The sequence below is a fragment of the Echinops telfairi genome, unplaced genomic scaffold, assembly GCF_000313985.2.
Source record: "Echinops telfairi isolate 266 unplaced genomic scaffold, ASM31398v2 ScPeMD7_7420;HRSCAF=8458, whole genome shotgun sequence".
NCBI lineage: Eukaryota > Metazoa > Chordata > Mammalia > Afrosoricida > Tenrecidae > Echinops > Echinops telfairi.
Genome location: NW_022111320.1, coordinates 20,412,639 through 20,424,944, shown reverse-complemented (window position 1 = coordinate 20,424,944; position 12,306 = coordinate 20,412,639). Strand labels below are relative to the sequence as shown.

The 12,306-nt window shown below is 48.7% G+C and overlaps 1 protein-coding gene across 1 annotated transcript; it reads right to left on the bottom strand.

Annotated features, from left to right (window-relative positions):
* Positions 1-8,807: 8,807 nt before the first annotated feature.
* On the bottom strand, positions 8,808-11,505 carry LOC101653029 (protein kish-A-like). Its single transcript, XM_045297675.1, has 2 exons — positions 11,315-11,505; positions 8,808-9,042 (listed from the first exon to the last, which is right to left on the bottom strand). Exons 1-2 carry the CDS (start codon positions 11,503-11,505, stop codon positions 8,808-8,810), a joined length of 426 nt encoding a protein of 141 aa, XP_045153610.1.
* Between the last annotated feature and the right edge of the window lie 801 nt (positions 11,506-12,306).

Genomic DNA, 12,306 nt, shown 5'->3' with positions numbered 1-12,306 from the left:
GGGTAGGGTCCTCTTGTAGCCATTAACACCAGATGTTGATCGGAACCAGAGCTGTTGGGTTCGTCCCAAACCATGGCGACCCCGTGGGTCAGAGGAGGCCTGTACTCCTTAGGGTTTCCAATGGCTGGCTTTTTGGAAGTAGATCACCAGGCCTTTCTTCTGAGGTTCCTCTGGATGAGCCCCAACCTTTTGATTAGCAGTCAAGTCTGTTAATAATTTATGATGCCTAAAATGCGGACAAGGCAGGTCTAGGCTCTGCAGACTGCAGAGGGGAGATGCCTGGTTTGGGGGAGGAGCAAGTGAAAAGGTTCTGAAACGGACCAAGTTCAGTAGGTGCACAAGAGCTAAAGACAGGAGTGAGGTTGAGTCGCAGGATGTAGAACAAGTTCAAGAGACAAGCTAAGATTCCAGGGCCCTGTGGGGACCACAGAGAGGGTGCTTTCAGTGCACTAAAGATGCCCAGATACGCTGTTTCAGCACCAAGTCGCTGGGCCTGTGTTTTAAGAGTGGGATGATTTCAGAAGTGTTCTCTTCTTTTCTCTCATATGGAAAGAATGGGATTGGGGCAGAAGGAAATAGGAGGAAAGGAAATTTTGGGTGGAAAAGGAAATGAATAGTTCTTTCTTTTAAATAAATAATTTTATTGGGGGATCATACCGCTCTTATCATAATACATACATTGTGTCAAGTACATTTTTACATTTGTTGCCATCATCATTTTCCAAACATTTCCTTTCTACTTGAGCCCTTGGTATCACCTCCTCGCGTTTACCCCTCCCTTCCTTCCCCACCTTCCCATCCTCATGAACCCTTGATAATTTATAGATTTTTTTTTTATGTCTCACACTGACTGATGCCTCTCTTCACCCACTTTTCTGTTGTCCATCCCCCTGGGAGGGGGTGATAGGTAGATCATTGTGATTGGTTCCCCCTATCTCTCCCCACCTTCCCTTTCCCCTCCTGGTATTGCTAATCTCAATATTGGTCCTGAGGGGTTATCTGTCCTGGATTCCCTGCGTTTCCAGCTCTTGTCTGTACCCATGTACATGCTCTGGTCTAGCCAGATTTGTAAGGTAGCATTGGGGTCATGATAGTGGCAGGGAAGAAGCTTTAAGGAACTAGAAGAAAGCTGTTTATTTCATTGTTCCTATACTGTACCCTGATTAGCTAATCTCTTCCTTGTGACCCTTCTGTGAGGGGATATCGAATTTTCTACAGATGGGCTTTGGGTCGCCACTCTGCACTCCCCCTCATTCACAATGTTAGTAATTTTTGTTCTGGGTCTTTGATGCCTGCTTCCTGGTCCCATGGACAACTCATGATCACAGAGGCTGGTGTGCTTCTTCCATGTGGGCTTTGTTGCTTCTCAGTTACATGGCTGCTTGTTTATCTTCAAGCCTTTAAGACCCCAGATACTGTATCTTTTGTTAGCTGGGCACCATCAGCTTTCTTCACCACATTTGCTTATGCACCCACTTTGTCTTCAGCAACCGTGTCAGGAAGGTGAGCATCATGGAATACCAGTTTAATAGAACAAAGTGTTCTTGCATTGAGGAAGTACTTGAGTGGAGGCTCAATGTCCGTTTGCTACCTTAATACTAAACTATAAATATAGCACATAGATCTATTTCCCCATCATCATATATAAATATATTTACATATGTACATGCCTGTATTTAGACCTCTATAAATGCTCTTTGCCTCCTAGTTCTTTCCTCTATTTCCTTTTACTTTCCTCTTGTCCCACTTTCATGTTCAGCCTTCATTTGTGTTTTAGTAATTCCTCTCAGTTACATTGCCTTTGATCAAACCCTACCAGGCCTCCCACACCCTCCAGAAAATGAATATTTCTGGGTCAGTAAGAGAAGTGGTCTTCCATTCGTTTCCAGTCTTCAGGAGGCTGAGGAGTTGATACTTCTGAATCGTGGTGTTGGTGAAGAACAGTGAACATACCACGGCTGCCAGAAGAACAAACAAGCCCGTGTTGGAAGAAATGCAGCCAGAATGCTCTCAGAAATGAGGATGGCAAGACTTTGTCTCGTGTACTTTGGTCTTTTTATCAGCAGGTACTGGTTGTTGGAGATGAGCATCAAGCTTGGCAAAAGAGAGGGTCAGCAGAGAAGAGGAAGACCCTCCAGGAGATGGATTGGCACAGAGGCTGCAGCAATGCCTGCACACAGAGAGACTGAGGATCATGCAGGACCAGCATGTGTTGTTCTTTTGGGGCTAAGGTCACTATGAATTAGAACCGACTCAAGGACACCTGACAACAATTGCCAACAATAAGAGTCCACTCTCCTTGGGCACTTAAGTACATCCTCACAACAACTGTTCTTAACTCCAGACAATGCGGTCCAGTTTGGCTAACTCAAAGAGGAGTGGAATTTCGTTTCTTTTTGTGGTTAGTGTTTTTAATCATTTTACTGGGGGCTCGTACAACTCTTATCACAATCCATCCATCCATCCATTGTGTCAAGCACATTTGTACATTTGTTGGGAACGGACTTTTGTAAGGACATTAGATCATTCATAGAATCTTCTGGAAGCTCCGTAAACTGGCTTGGGGGCAGTATGATGAAGGAAGTCCTATTTGCACTGCTGCTACGGTGCTGGGCATTGGACTCAAACAGGACTTCTGACACTGCAGTCTCTCAGCACAGAGGAGCCCTCCCATGCTCCTGCCTTGAAGGATTCCACAGGAAGGCTGCTGCTTCCCCGCTCTGGAACCTGATTACCAGTCTCACATGACTCTGTCCGATTTGTGGGAACTAGTCACATGCCTGCACCTTAGGTGCAAGGGAGTCTGGGAAATGTTGGAGGGATTACGATGGCGATGGTTTGCATAGTGAAGAGATAGACAGCCAACATAAATGTCAAATACCAACCTTAGGTTGTTTTCAAAATGAAGGGAGGGAGCCTCGGAGAGATGGAAAACGCCCCCCATCCCTGGGCTGATCAAGGGCAGAGTTGGGATTTGAACTCCAGCAGTCTGATCGCCCAGCCTCTGCCATGCTCTTTCCCCAGGCTATGTGACTCCCGGTGTGAGTGATGTCTGCTGTTGTCTGTGTGCTTGTAGAATGCAGAGACTTGAGAGAAAGGGAGGGCTGGCGAGACAGGGATGGAGCCAGAGGACCAGCCACATGGGAGGTCATCTGGAGACAGCCAGGCACACCACACAGACTTCCTCTAACTCTCCTCCTTCACCCTCATGCCTCTCAGGTGGAGTGAGAAGTCTTTGCGTAAATGCTTGCTGGTGTGATTTGGGCGAGGAGTTGTGGCTCACAAGAGCAGACAGAGGGAGAGAAGAAGAAAGAAAAATCAGTTGGGCTCTCAAGGTACTTTCCACCAAATGTTTTTCCATTCTCAGTTAACTCTGTCCGAGTTTATCTCCTGAGCATATTTGAAATATGGAAGTGATCTCAGCACCTCCCAATCTGGAAGGTCATTCACATAAGGCAAGAGCCAGAGGAAGGGGGCACAGGCTTTGCCTCCCAGGCCAGTGTAGGCCCTGCCTTCAGGAACGTCCTGGTGCGTGTGGCTGGACTAGAGGTACCACCCTGGCTTTCAGTGGTCAGGGTTTACCTGTCTTTTCAATGTAACTCCCGCTTGGGTTCTACCGATGGCTTGTCTGTTACTTTCACGAATTTGTTTCCATTCATTCTGACCCGGGAGTACTATTATCATCTCTGCAGATGAGGAAATTGAGCCCCTAACGTGTAGCAACTGGCCCGAAACTTGGCACCTGTGAAGTGGCAGAGATGGGCCAGAGCCAAGTCAGTACCGCCACCACAGAGCCTGATGGCAGGGAGCACTCAGACAACCCTGACACCTCTGGGTGTGACTCAAGAGACGCGCCTGTGGTGAACGTACATCTTTTATGTGGTTCTAACCACACGAAAGTGGTTATCTTTTCTGATCTCCTCAGCAAGGCAGATGGTGTGCATTCATTTATCACCAGGGTACCCGACTTGCCCAAACGGTTGTGGCTTGACACAGAATTGCAGCCTACTCTTCGTTGGCCAGGGATTTGCAAGTGGCTTGTCTCGATGGCTCTGGCTGCGTGTATCTCATGAGGCCACAGAGAAGATGTTCCTGAGGGCCAAAGTCACCATCAGGCTTGTCTGGCCTGGAAAGCCAGCTACTGAGTCGGCTCCCTCCCAGGTTGGCGAGTTGGTGTGGTTTGTTGGTGGGAGGCTCCGTTTCTTTGCAGGAAGATCTCCCCACCGGGTCTTCCTGATGTGGCAGCTGGCTCTCTATGTGCCCCACCTCCCTCCCCAATCTACAGAAGTGGAAGAAACCAGGCCTTTTATGGCCCATCTGCATGACACTCTGTTCGTTAGCAAGGGGTCACCTAGACCAGACTGACCCAGGAAAGAATTAATCTCTGCATTGTGAAGGGTGACGTGTCCAAAAAAATGTGTGCCCATCTCTTACAACAACCGCAGGGGGGTCTCTCCATCTCCCAAACCCACTTCCCATGATGCTGCTGAGGCTCCCCTCACGGCTTCACCAGAGCCGTGCTTCCCTTGGGCGGCGTCTCTTGTTGGAATCACACGTGTGGATCCCATGGACAGATTGGGTCTTGAAGGAACAAGAACAGAGAATCCTGTCTTAAAGACAATATTCAATTAGAGACCAGGGGCCATGGGCCGAGTTGGGTGCAGGACCCTTTGAGGCGGGAAGGAGGGAGCGCTCCATTCCCAATATATCCAGGTAGCCAGGACCCCACTGCTCTATCCTGAGGCATAAAACAAGGCGGGGGGCGGGGGGGATCACCTTTTAATAATATCTCAACAAATCGTCTTGAGGCTGCGTCTTGTCATCTTGGAAATGCTCTTTCTCTAGGCCTTGGGGTTTCCTCTGATAAAAGATGACCCGTATTCTTTCTTGCCATTTGGTGCCATCTAGTTGACTTCAACTCTTTGTGACCCCATGTGACAGTGTAGAAATGCCCCACAGGGTTTAGTGGGTTGTCGCCTTTCCTGGGTCAGCCTGCCTGATCGTTGTACTGCAGCGCCCCTGGGTGGGTTGGTCCCACCAACCTTTCAGTTTGCAGCAAGGCACTTAGCCATGGCACCATGAGGATTCTTAGTGGTACCCCAAATGTCGGTCCATCGGGTCTACTTTGCCTTGAGTATCAATCAGAACCCCTGCCTTGAGGTCAGAGGATGCTACACCTCCTGTGTGGGCCGTGACCCTGGCATCCCAGGCAATGTGGCAAGGCTCAGTGCCCTGCTCCTCTTGCCGCCATAGTCATGCTGTCCTCTCCTCACTGCCGTCAAATCGATTCCAACTCATAGTGACCTGGTAGAGCATGTCTGAGGCTGTCAATCCTTATGGAAGCAGTGAGCCGCCACTTTCTTCCACAGAGCTGCTAGGGAGTTCCCACCGAGAACAGTCTGATGCTTACCCAACGCAGCTGCTGGGGGGGGTTCCACTGAGAACATTCTGACGCTTACCCAACTCAGCTGCTGGGGGCTTCCACTGAGAACAGTCTGATGCTTACCCAACGCAGCTGCTGGGGGGTCCCACTGAGAACAGTCTGATGCTTACCCAACGGAGCCGGCAGGGCTTGTTCATAGTGGTCCCCAAGATGACAAAGGAAAAGCCATCTTCTATTCTTCATCACACCTCATACAGGGGTGGTCTGGTTCTTAATGTCAACCACTCAGAGGCACCCCTAACCCCTAGCTCCCAGCCCAGGGTCCACTGGCTCAGCAGGGATAGATGCAACAGGGGCTGGCTCAGTTAGATCTCAACCCCAACTTTCAGCAAGGACTGGGTCAGCTTGTTTGCATCCCAGGGGCCTTGGGGCTTCCCAGTCATGGGGTTTAGTGGTGGACATTCCCAGTCTTGCTACTTCTTTTTTTTTAAGCCCTCCCCACTCTAGTCTTCAAATCTTTGGTGAGTCTCCTGGCATGTGAAATACCCCTGACATACCATCCGCATAGCACACAAGCCGCCGCAGGTCGACACACTGACAGCAAGCGGTGAGCAAATCATCAGAGAAGCAGGGCTAAAGAAGAGTGTGCCATCAGGATTGGGGGGAGGCTTATTAACAACCTGCGGTGTACAGATGATACAACCTTCTTGCTGAAGGTGTGGAGGACTTGAAGCCCTTGCTGATGAAGATAAAGGGTCGCAGCTTCCAGCGTGGCTTATGACTCAGTGTCAAGAAGACCCAAATCCTCACAACTGGACCCATAGGCAACATCATGATAAATGGAGAAAAGATTGAAGTTGTCCAGGATTTCATCTCGCTCGGATTTTAATCACGGTGCTGGCGAAGGATATTGAAAGTGCCGTGGACGGCCAAAAGTACAAACGACGTTGTCTTGGAAGAAGCACAGTGAGAATGCTCCTTAGAGGCAAGGATGGCTAGGCTTCACCTCACAGACTTGGACATGTTGTTAGGAAAGAGCAGTCTCTGGAGGAGGACACCATACTTAGTAAAACAGAGAAGCAGCTAAAAAGAGGAAAGCCTTGGATGAGATGGATCGACACTGTGGCTGCAGCAATGGGCTCAAACAGAAGAGCAATTGTGAGGCTGTGCAGGACCAGGTGGTGTTCCAGTCTGTTGCACAGAACTGACCCAACTGCACCCAACAGCAACAGCAACTCCAGCCTCTGAGTAAGTGTGATGAACAATGTGTCAGTCCCGGTAGACCAGATAAACAAATTCATGGACACTCATCTGTGCATAAGAGTTTTGTATACAAGAGCAATTGAATACTGAGAAAACATCCCAGCCCAGATCAAGTCCAAAAGTCCGATATTAGCCCATATGTCCAATACCAAGCTACAAATTCCTCTTCAGACTCAGGCAACACATGCAATGATGCCAAATGCAGGAAGATCACAGGCCAGTGGGTGGGAAGTCTTGTGGATCCAGTGGTGGTGGAAGCATCTCAGCGCTGGCAGGGTTCTCCGGGTGGCTCCTTCAGCTCCAGGGCTCTAGCGTAGCTCCATGTGTCTTCTCAACAAGAATGTCTCCCAGGGAGTGAGCCCGTGTCCCGCCTCCAGTGAGCTATTTATCTCCTTAGCGCCTCCAGATGAGGTCATCAAGCTGCGAGCTGATTGACAGGCTAACCTCCACCCCTTCACAAGTTGACACCAGATTATGTAACGACCACAAACATGTATTCCTTGCAGCTTCAGGCACTCCCAGCACAGGAGGTTTTAGGCTTGAAAACTTTGTAGGTGAAGGAGCGAGAGGGCTGTTCTCACGTGAATGTTACACAACAGACATGAGCCAGGACCCAGCCCTTATCGTCTGAAGAGCAGGGTTAGAATCCTTGTTCAGTGACTTGCCCTTCTTTGCTGACATTTACATCTGTTTAGAATGTGGGCTACACTAAGCCACTGTAAAGATGAAATGGAAAAAGCTGCATCTGCCCTTAGATGGCTCTGGGAGCTTCAACCTGCCCGCAACTCTCCATTGCTACGTCCTAGACACTTGGCGCTCGAGCAGCCAACCTCTGATGGATGGATGCAATTTGGGGTTCTTAGGTTGTGAGACTTCTGTTACTTCTGAAGGACAGTAAAGTGAATCTCTCTCTCCCTTTCCCCCCAAGTTATATGGGTAAGTATATTCAAAAATTATTTATCAGCACCTACTGCACACAGAAGCAAATAACCATGAAATTCCAGTGCAGGTGGACCAACAAAACGTAAGCTAGATCTAAAGTGCTGTCTTTAAAACACAGGTTGTATTTTGAGGCAATTAAAATTCTTTCATTTTTGAAGGCTCAAACTAAAAAGCACGAAAAACACATACAGGATCATTATTCTGTAATTGTTCTATTTTGTTCTAAGAAGACTCTTTTTCACAGACATATAGTGAGCTGATCAAATTTATACTTGAGACATTTATCTATACTCAACCAGAAAATTTAGAGGCCAGTTAGTCTCAACTTCGATTAAATAAAAGCATTCTCCGAAAACTCTGAAATCACAACTCTTCTATGTCCCTCCTTAAGAAATGCGTAGTCTTTTAAGTAGCCAGCAATCAGCAATAAATAGAGTTTGCTGAGCGTAGAGGTACTCTGGTTCATGTGCATCCAGAATGGTGTTGCCAGCAGACCAGCGCAGCATGACTCAATCTGAGAGCAATCATCACCAACACAGGGTGAGCACTTTCTTTCTCAATAAGGAAGCTAGTCCCAACAGAAAAGTGGGTGAAGGGAGACGTCGGACAGTGTAAGACATGACAAAATAATAATAATTTATAAATTACCAAGGATTCATGAGGGGTGGCGAGGAAAAATGAGGAGCTGATACCAAGGGCTCAAGTAGAAAGCAAATGTTTTGAGACTGTAAAATGGCCTGACACAATGGATGTACGTATAGATTGTGATAAGACTTGTATGAGCCCCCAATAAAATGACCTAAAAAAAAAGAAAGAAAGCGAGTCCAAAAAGGTCTCAAAACTCTATACAGATGAATCACAGGGAAAGGAACTTAGTACCACTGACCAACCTTGCTTTTTACTCTTTGCCTTAGGGACTGATATCTCACTAAAAATTGTTATCGAACAGAACAGAATGACGCTTGCAGAAGGAACTATTGTAGTGACAATACTGAGGTTGATTGTTAGAGACATATTAAACTCTTTGAGTACGAAATGGTAACATCTTATTTATGTAGAACATCGGTTCCACACCGTGGAAATGGAGAGCAGCCCCTGGGAAATCTCTCGCTCAATGTTCAGAGATGAAAAGGTTAACCATTCTTTCCATTGTTTTCTGTAGGTAAGCTTTTTTCCATATCAAAATCTGATGGCACTTGGTTTCTGGCATTTTTACAAGCTACTGTGTGAACAGGAGGCTGAATGGCATCACTCTACAACATACAGCGACATGAGGACTCTTCCGTACACCAGTTGTGGCACACTTCCTAAATACACCCCACAGTCCAGTTTTATTTCTGTCCAGGACATTGAGAGTCAAGGATGGAATATAAGCACAGGTACATAGGCACAGCAAGATGACAGTCAACAGACCGTAAACGTTGAAAACAGCAGACACAGTGAGGCGGGGGATACCCAGTCACAGCACCCTTCCAGCCCTGGGCCGAAAAGGCACACATGCCCCTCTGCCCGTCTTGTTCTCTCTCACCATTGAATCACACACACACACACACACACACACACACACCCTCCTTAAAACCCCACTGTATGTGAACTATAGAAGCAGTGGGGCCTGCAGACTGGACGATGGTTGTCAGGGTCATGGTTTGTTTTTCTTTCCTCCAGCACCCACCAGGGACTTTGGAAGCACCAAGAAGCTCAAGAAGGTGTTTGCCAAGAAGGTTCTCAAATGCCCCACTGAAGAATGAAGCCCTTAAAATTTTTGATTTTTCCCTCCTTTTTCACTCTAATGAGCGGTATCCCCCAACCCCACTGCCATCAAGTCAATTCTGAGTCCTAGTGAACCCACACAGGCTTCGGAGCCGGGAAATCATTATGGGAGCAGACAGCCCCATCTAGGCCATGAGACGCGGCTGGTGGGTCTGAATTGCTCGCCTGCATTGTGGTTATAGCAGCTCAATGCCTAACCCATGGCACCACCAGGGTCCCTTCAAATAGTAGTAGGTATTTTTAAAGGGGTGAATTAAGTAGCAAAATGATGTGTTAAACAAGGAGCATTTATCAGGTGCTTCCCCTGCACAATGTACTTGACAGTGTATCCATTCACCCCTCACAGCAGTCCTCTGGGATGAGTCTCTCTATAAAAATGGGGAACTGAGGCTTCAAGGGGTTAAATGGCTTCTCAAGGCCACATGCCTAATAATGGACTGAACTGGAAGTCTGAACCCCAGAGCCTTTGCCCTCACCCATCTCTATAAACTGCTTTCTAGAAACAGCATCCTTTTACATATTGTTATGTTTTGGCAAGGGGAATTCTATTTTTAATATTTAATCTGAGGATGAGCACGCATCTTCCAAACGCACACCCCGATGCACAGATCTGTCTTAGCCATAATGGTGGGTATCAAAAGCCCTTTCACTCAATTTGGATGCCTGGCCAAAAACAACATGCACACATAAAAATTTGGTTTGAGCATGAAAACAGGTTGGAAATATTGCTCCCAATACCAACAGTTGGACTTTTGGCTTATGAAATACTTCAGGGGGAAAGTATTTGCTTGAATCTCTGTCTGCTATTATAGTTGGAGGTTTGGCTATAGTATTTGCCCTTCCCCTGAACTCTCTGGATTTCAAAAACACGTGGAAGTGTGGTTTGTCTCATGTATGAAAAAGGAGGCCAAAAAAAAAAAAGAAAAAGGAGGCCAGGCAGCTTGTGAGGAACTGACATCGAGCAGCGCATGCAGCTCAGTGTCTGTCACTCGGAGAAGGCTCGCCAGAGGGACTGCGGACCCAGTGCTGTACGCAGACGCAGCCGGCTGGCTGCTGGCCACTCTCTTGCTCAGGCTGCCTGGCCGCCCCTCACCTCCAGCCCCTCTGCAGGGGCGGGCAGGGCGGGCAGGGCGTTGTCACTTGCTCCACGTTGATGTTGATGTGGGCTCCCCCTCTCTCCTTTCGGTCTGAATGCCGAGTTCCTTCCTGTTTGGGGGCTGAGGGTTTTGTGAGCCCTGCTCCCCGTTTCCACCCGGCTTTCCCTCTGAGGAGCGATCTTGGCTTTCTGGGCTGCCATCTTCCACGTGGGACAAGCACAGATGGACACAGCGGCGGTTCAAACATCCGAGCTGGAAACACAGGGAATCCAGGACAGATAAACCCCTCAGGACCAATAACGAGAGTGGTGATACCAGGAGGGGAAGGGGAAGGTGGGGGAGAAACGGGGAACCGATCACAAGGAGCTACATATAACCTCTTCCCTGGGGGACGGACAACAGAAAAGTGGGTGAAGGGAGTCAGTGGTCGGTGTAAGACATGAAAAAATTTAAAATAAATTATCAAGGGTTCATGAGGGAAGGGGTAGAGGGGGGAAATGAGCTGATACCAAGGTCTCAAGTAGAAAGAAAATGTTTTGAAAACGATGATGGCAACTATGTCCAAATGCGCTGGACACGATGGATGGATTGTGGTAAGAGCTGTAAGAGCCCCCAGTAAAATGATTAAAAACAACTAGGGGCTCCAGCCTCAGGACAGTTGTGAGGCAGCCCAGGCCCGGCAGTGGTTCGTAGGCGGCCGTGCGTGGGAACTGACTTGATGTGCCCCACAGGGAATTCAAACAACCAGAAGCACATGAAGAAGGCAAAAACAGCCCCTGCCCTCAACCACACATGTCCCTGGGTGGTGCAGACCATGAAGCGCTCAACTGTAGCCCAACAGCCGCAAGTTCAAACCCACCCAGAAGCCCCGCAGAAGGCAGGCCCGTTGATCTTATCCCAGAAGGTCGCTTGCAGGCTTGGGAGCCCCACGGAGCAGCTCTGCCGGCACACGGCACACGTGGGGTTGGCGTGAGTCAGAACCGCCTGCACAGCAACCTGAGACCTCAACCGGACCTCGATCCGCCCGTGCGGGGAGCTTCCTGGTTTCATGCGCACGCACACAAAACGGTTGCTTTCAGTGGACTCTGGTGGAGACCGACCCCCAGGTGGGTCACGGTCGACCTGTGTGCTGTGGGATGTTCGACAGCTAATTTTTCTGAAGTGGATCGTGAGGTCTTTCTTCTATGGAGTCCTGGTGGATTTGAACCTTCAACTCTCAGGGTAGTGCCAGCCACGTCAACTGTGTGCACCACCCGGGGACTTCTTGTGTAGCATATATCACACACACGAAGGTTTTTCTAGTTAAGATCACACCGAGTTTCCCCCTCTGTCTGCTCTGGGCACATACCCGGTGCGGGTAGCGAGTTGCACACCACCCTCTATAACTGGCTGTGTGAAGTGCCGACTTCACCAAGTCATGGTGATAATCCTACTAAGACTGTGCTCTGATAAGAACCAAGCTGTTAAGTTCTTCAGGGTTAATGCCAAGGAAGACGCGGTCACGGTTGTTGGCAGATGTCCTGGGCCCCCAGAATGACAGCAGGTGAACTGATTTTGTGGGCCTGTGCTCTGACAGATAAGGTCGCCCTGAGTTGGCGTGGACTCGAGGGCCGTGAGTTAGTGAGTTAGTGGATCTGGTTTGGTTTGGGAGGGAGAAGTGCAATGTTCCTGAAGACTCCCTCCTTTCCTCATAGCCCATGGGGAGGACTCTTGCAAGCCTAGGAGAGGGACCCTCAGGATAACTGACGACGTTTGTGGTGACTGCAGGACGGGCAACGGAGGTGTTGTTCAGCTCAGTAAGCCCCAGCTTGCTGACCTGTCTCCATGTTCCCAGAGCCGGAATGGGATGAA

Excerpts from the sequence above, each read along its gene's own strand:
- LOC101653029 (XM_045297675.1), bottom strand. The coding sequence starts at position 11,505 with ATGAAACCAGGAAGCTCCCCGCACGGGCGGATCGAGGTCCGGTTGAGG. Across the intron at positions 9,043-11,314 it reads GCCTTCTGCGGGGCTTCTGG|TATCCCCCGCCTCACTGTGT; the intron begins GTGGGTTTGAAC and ends GCTGTGACTGGG.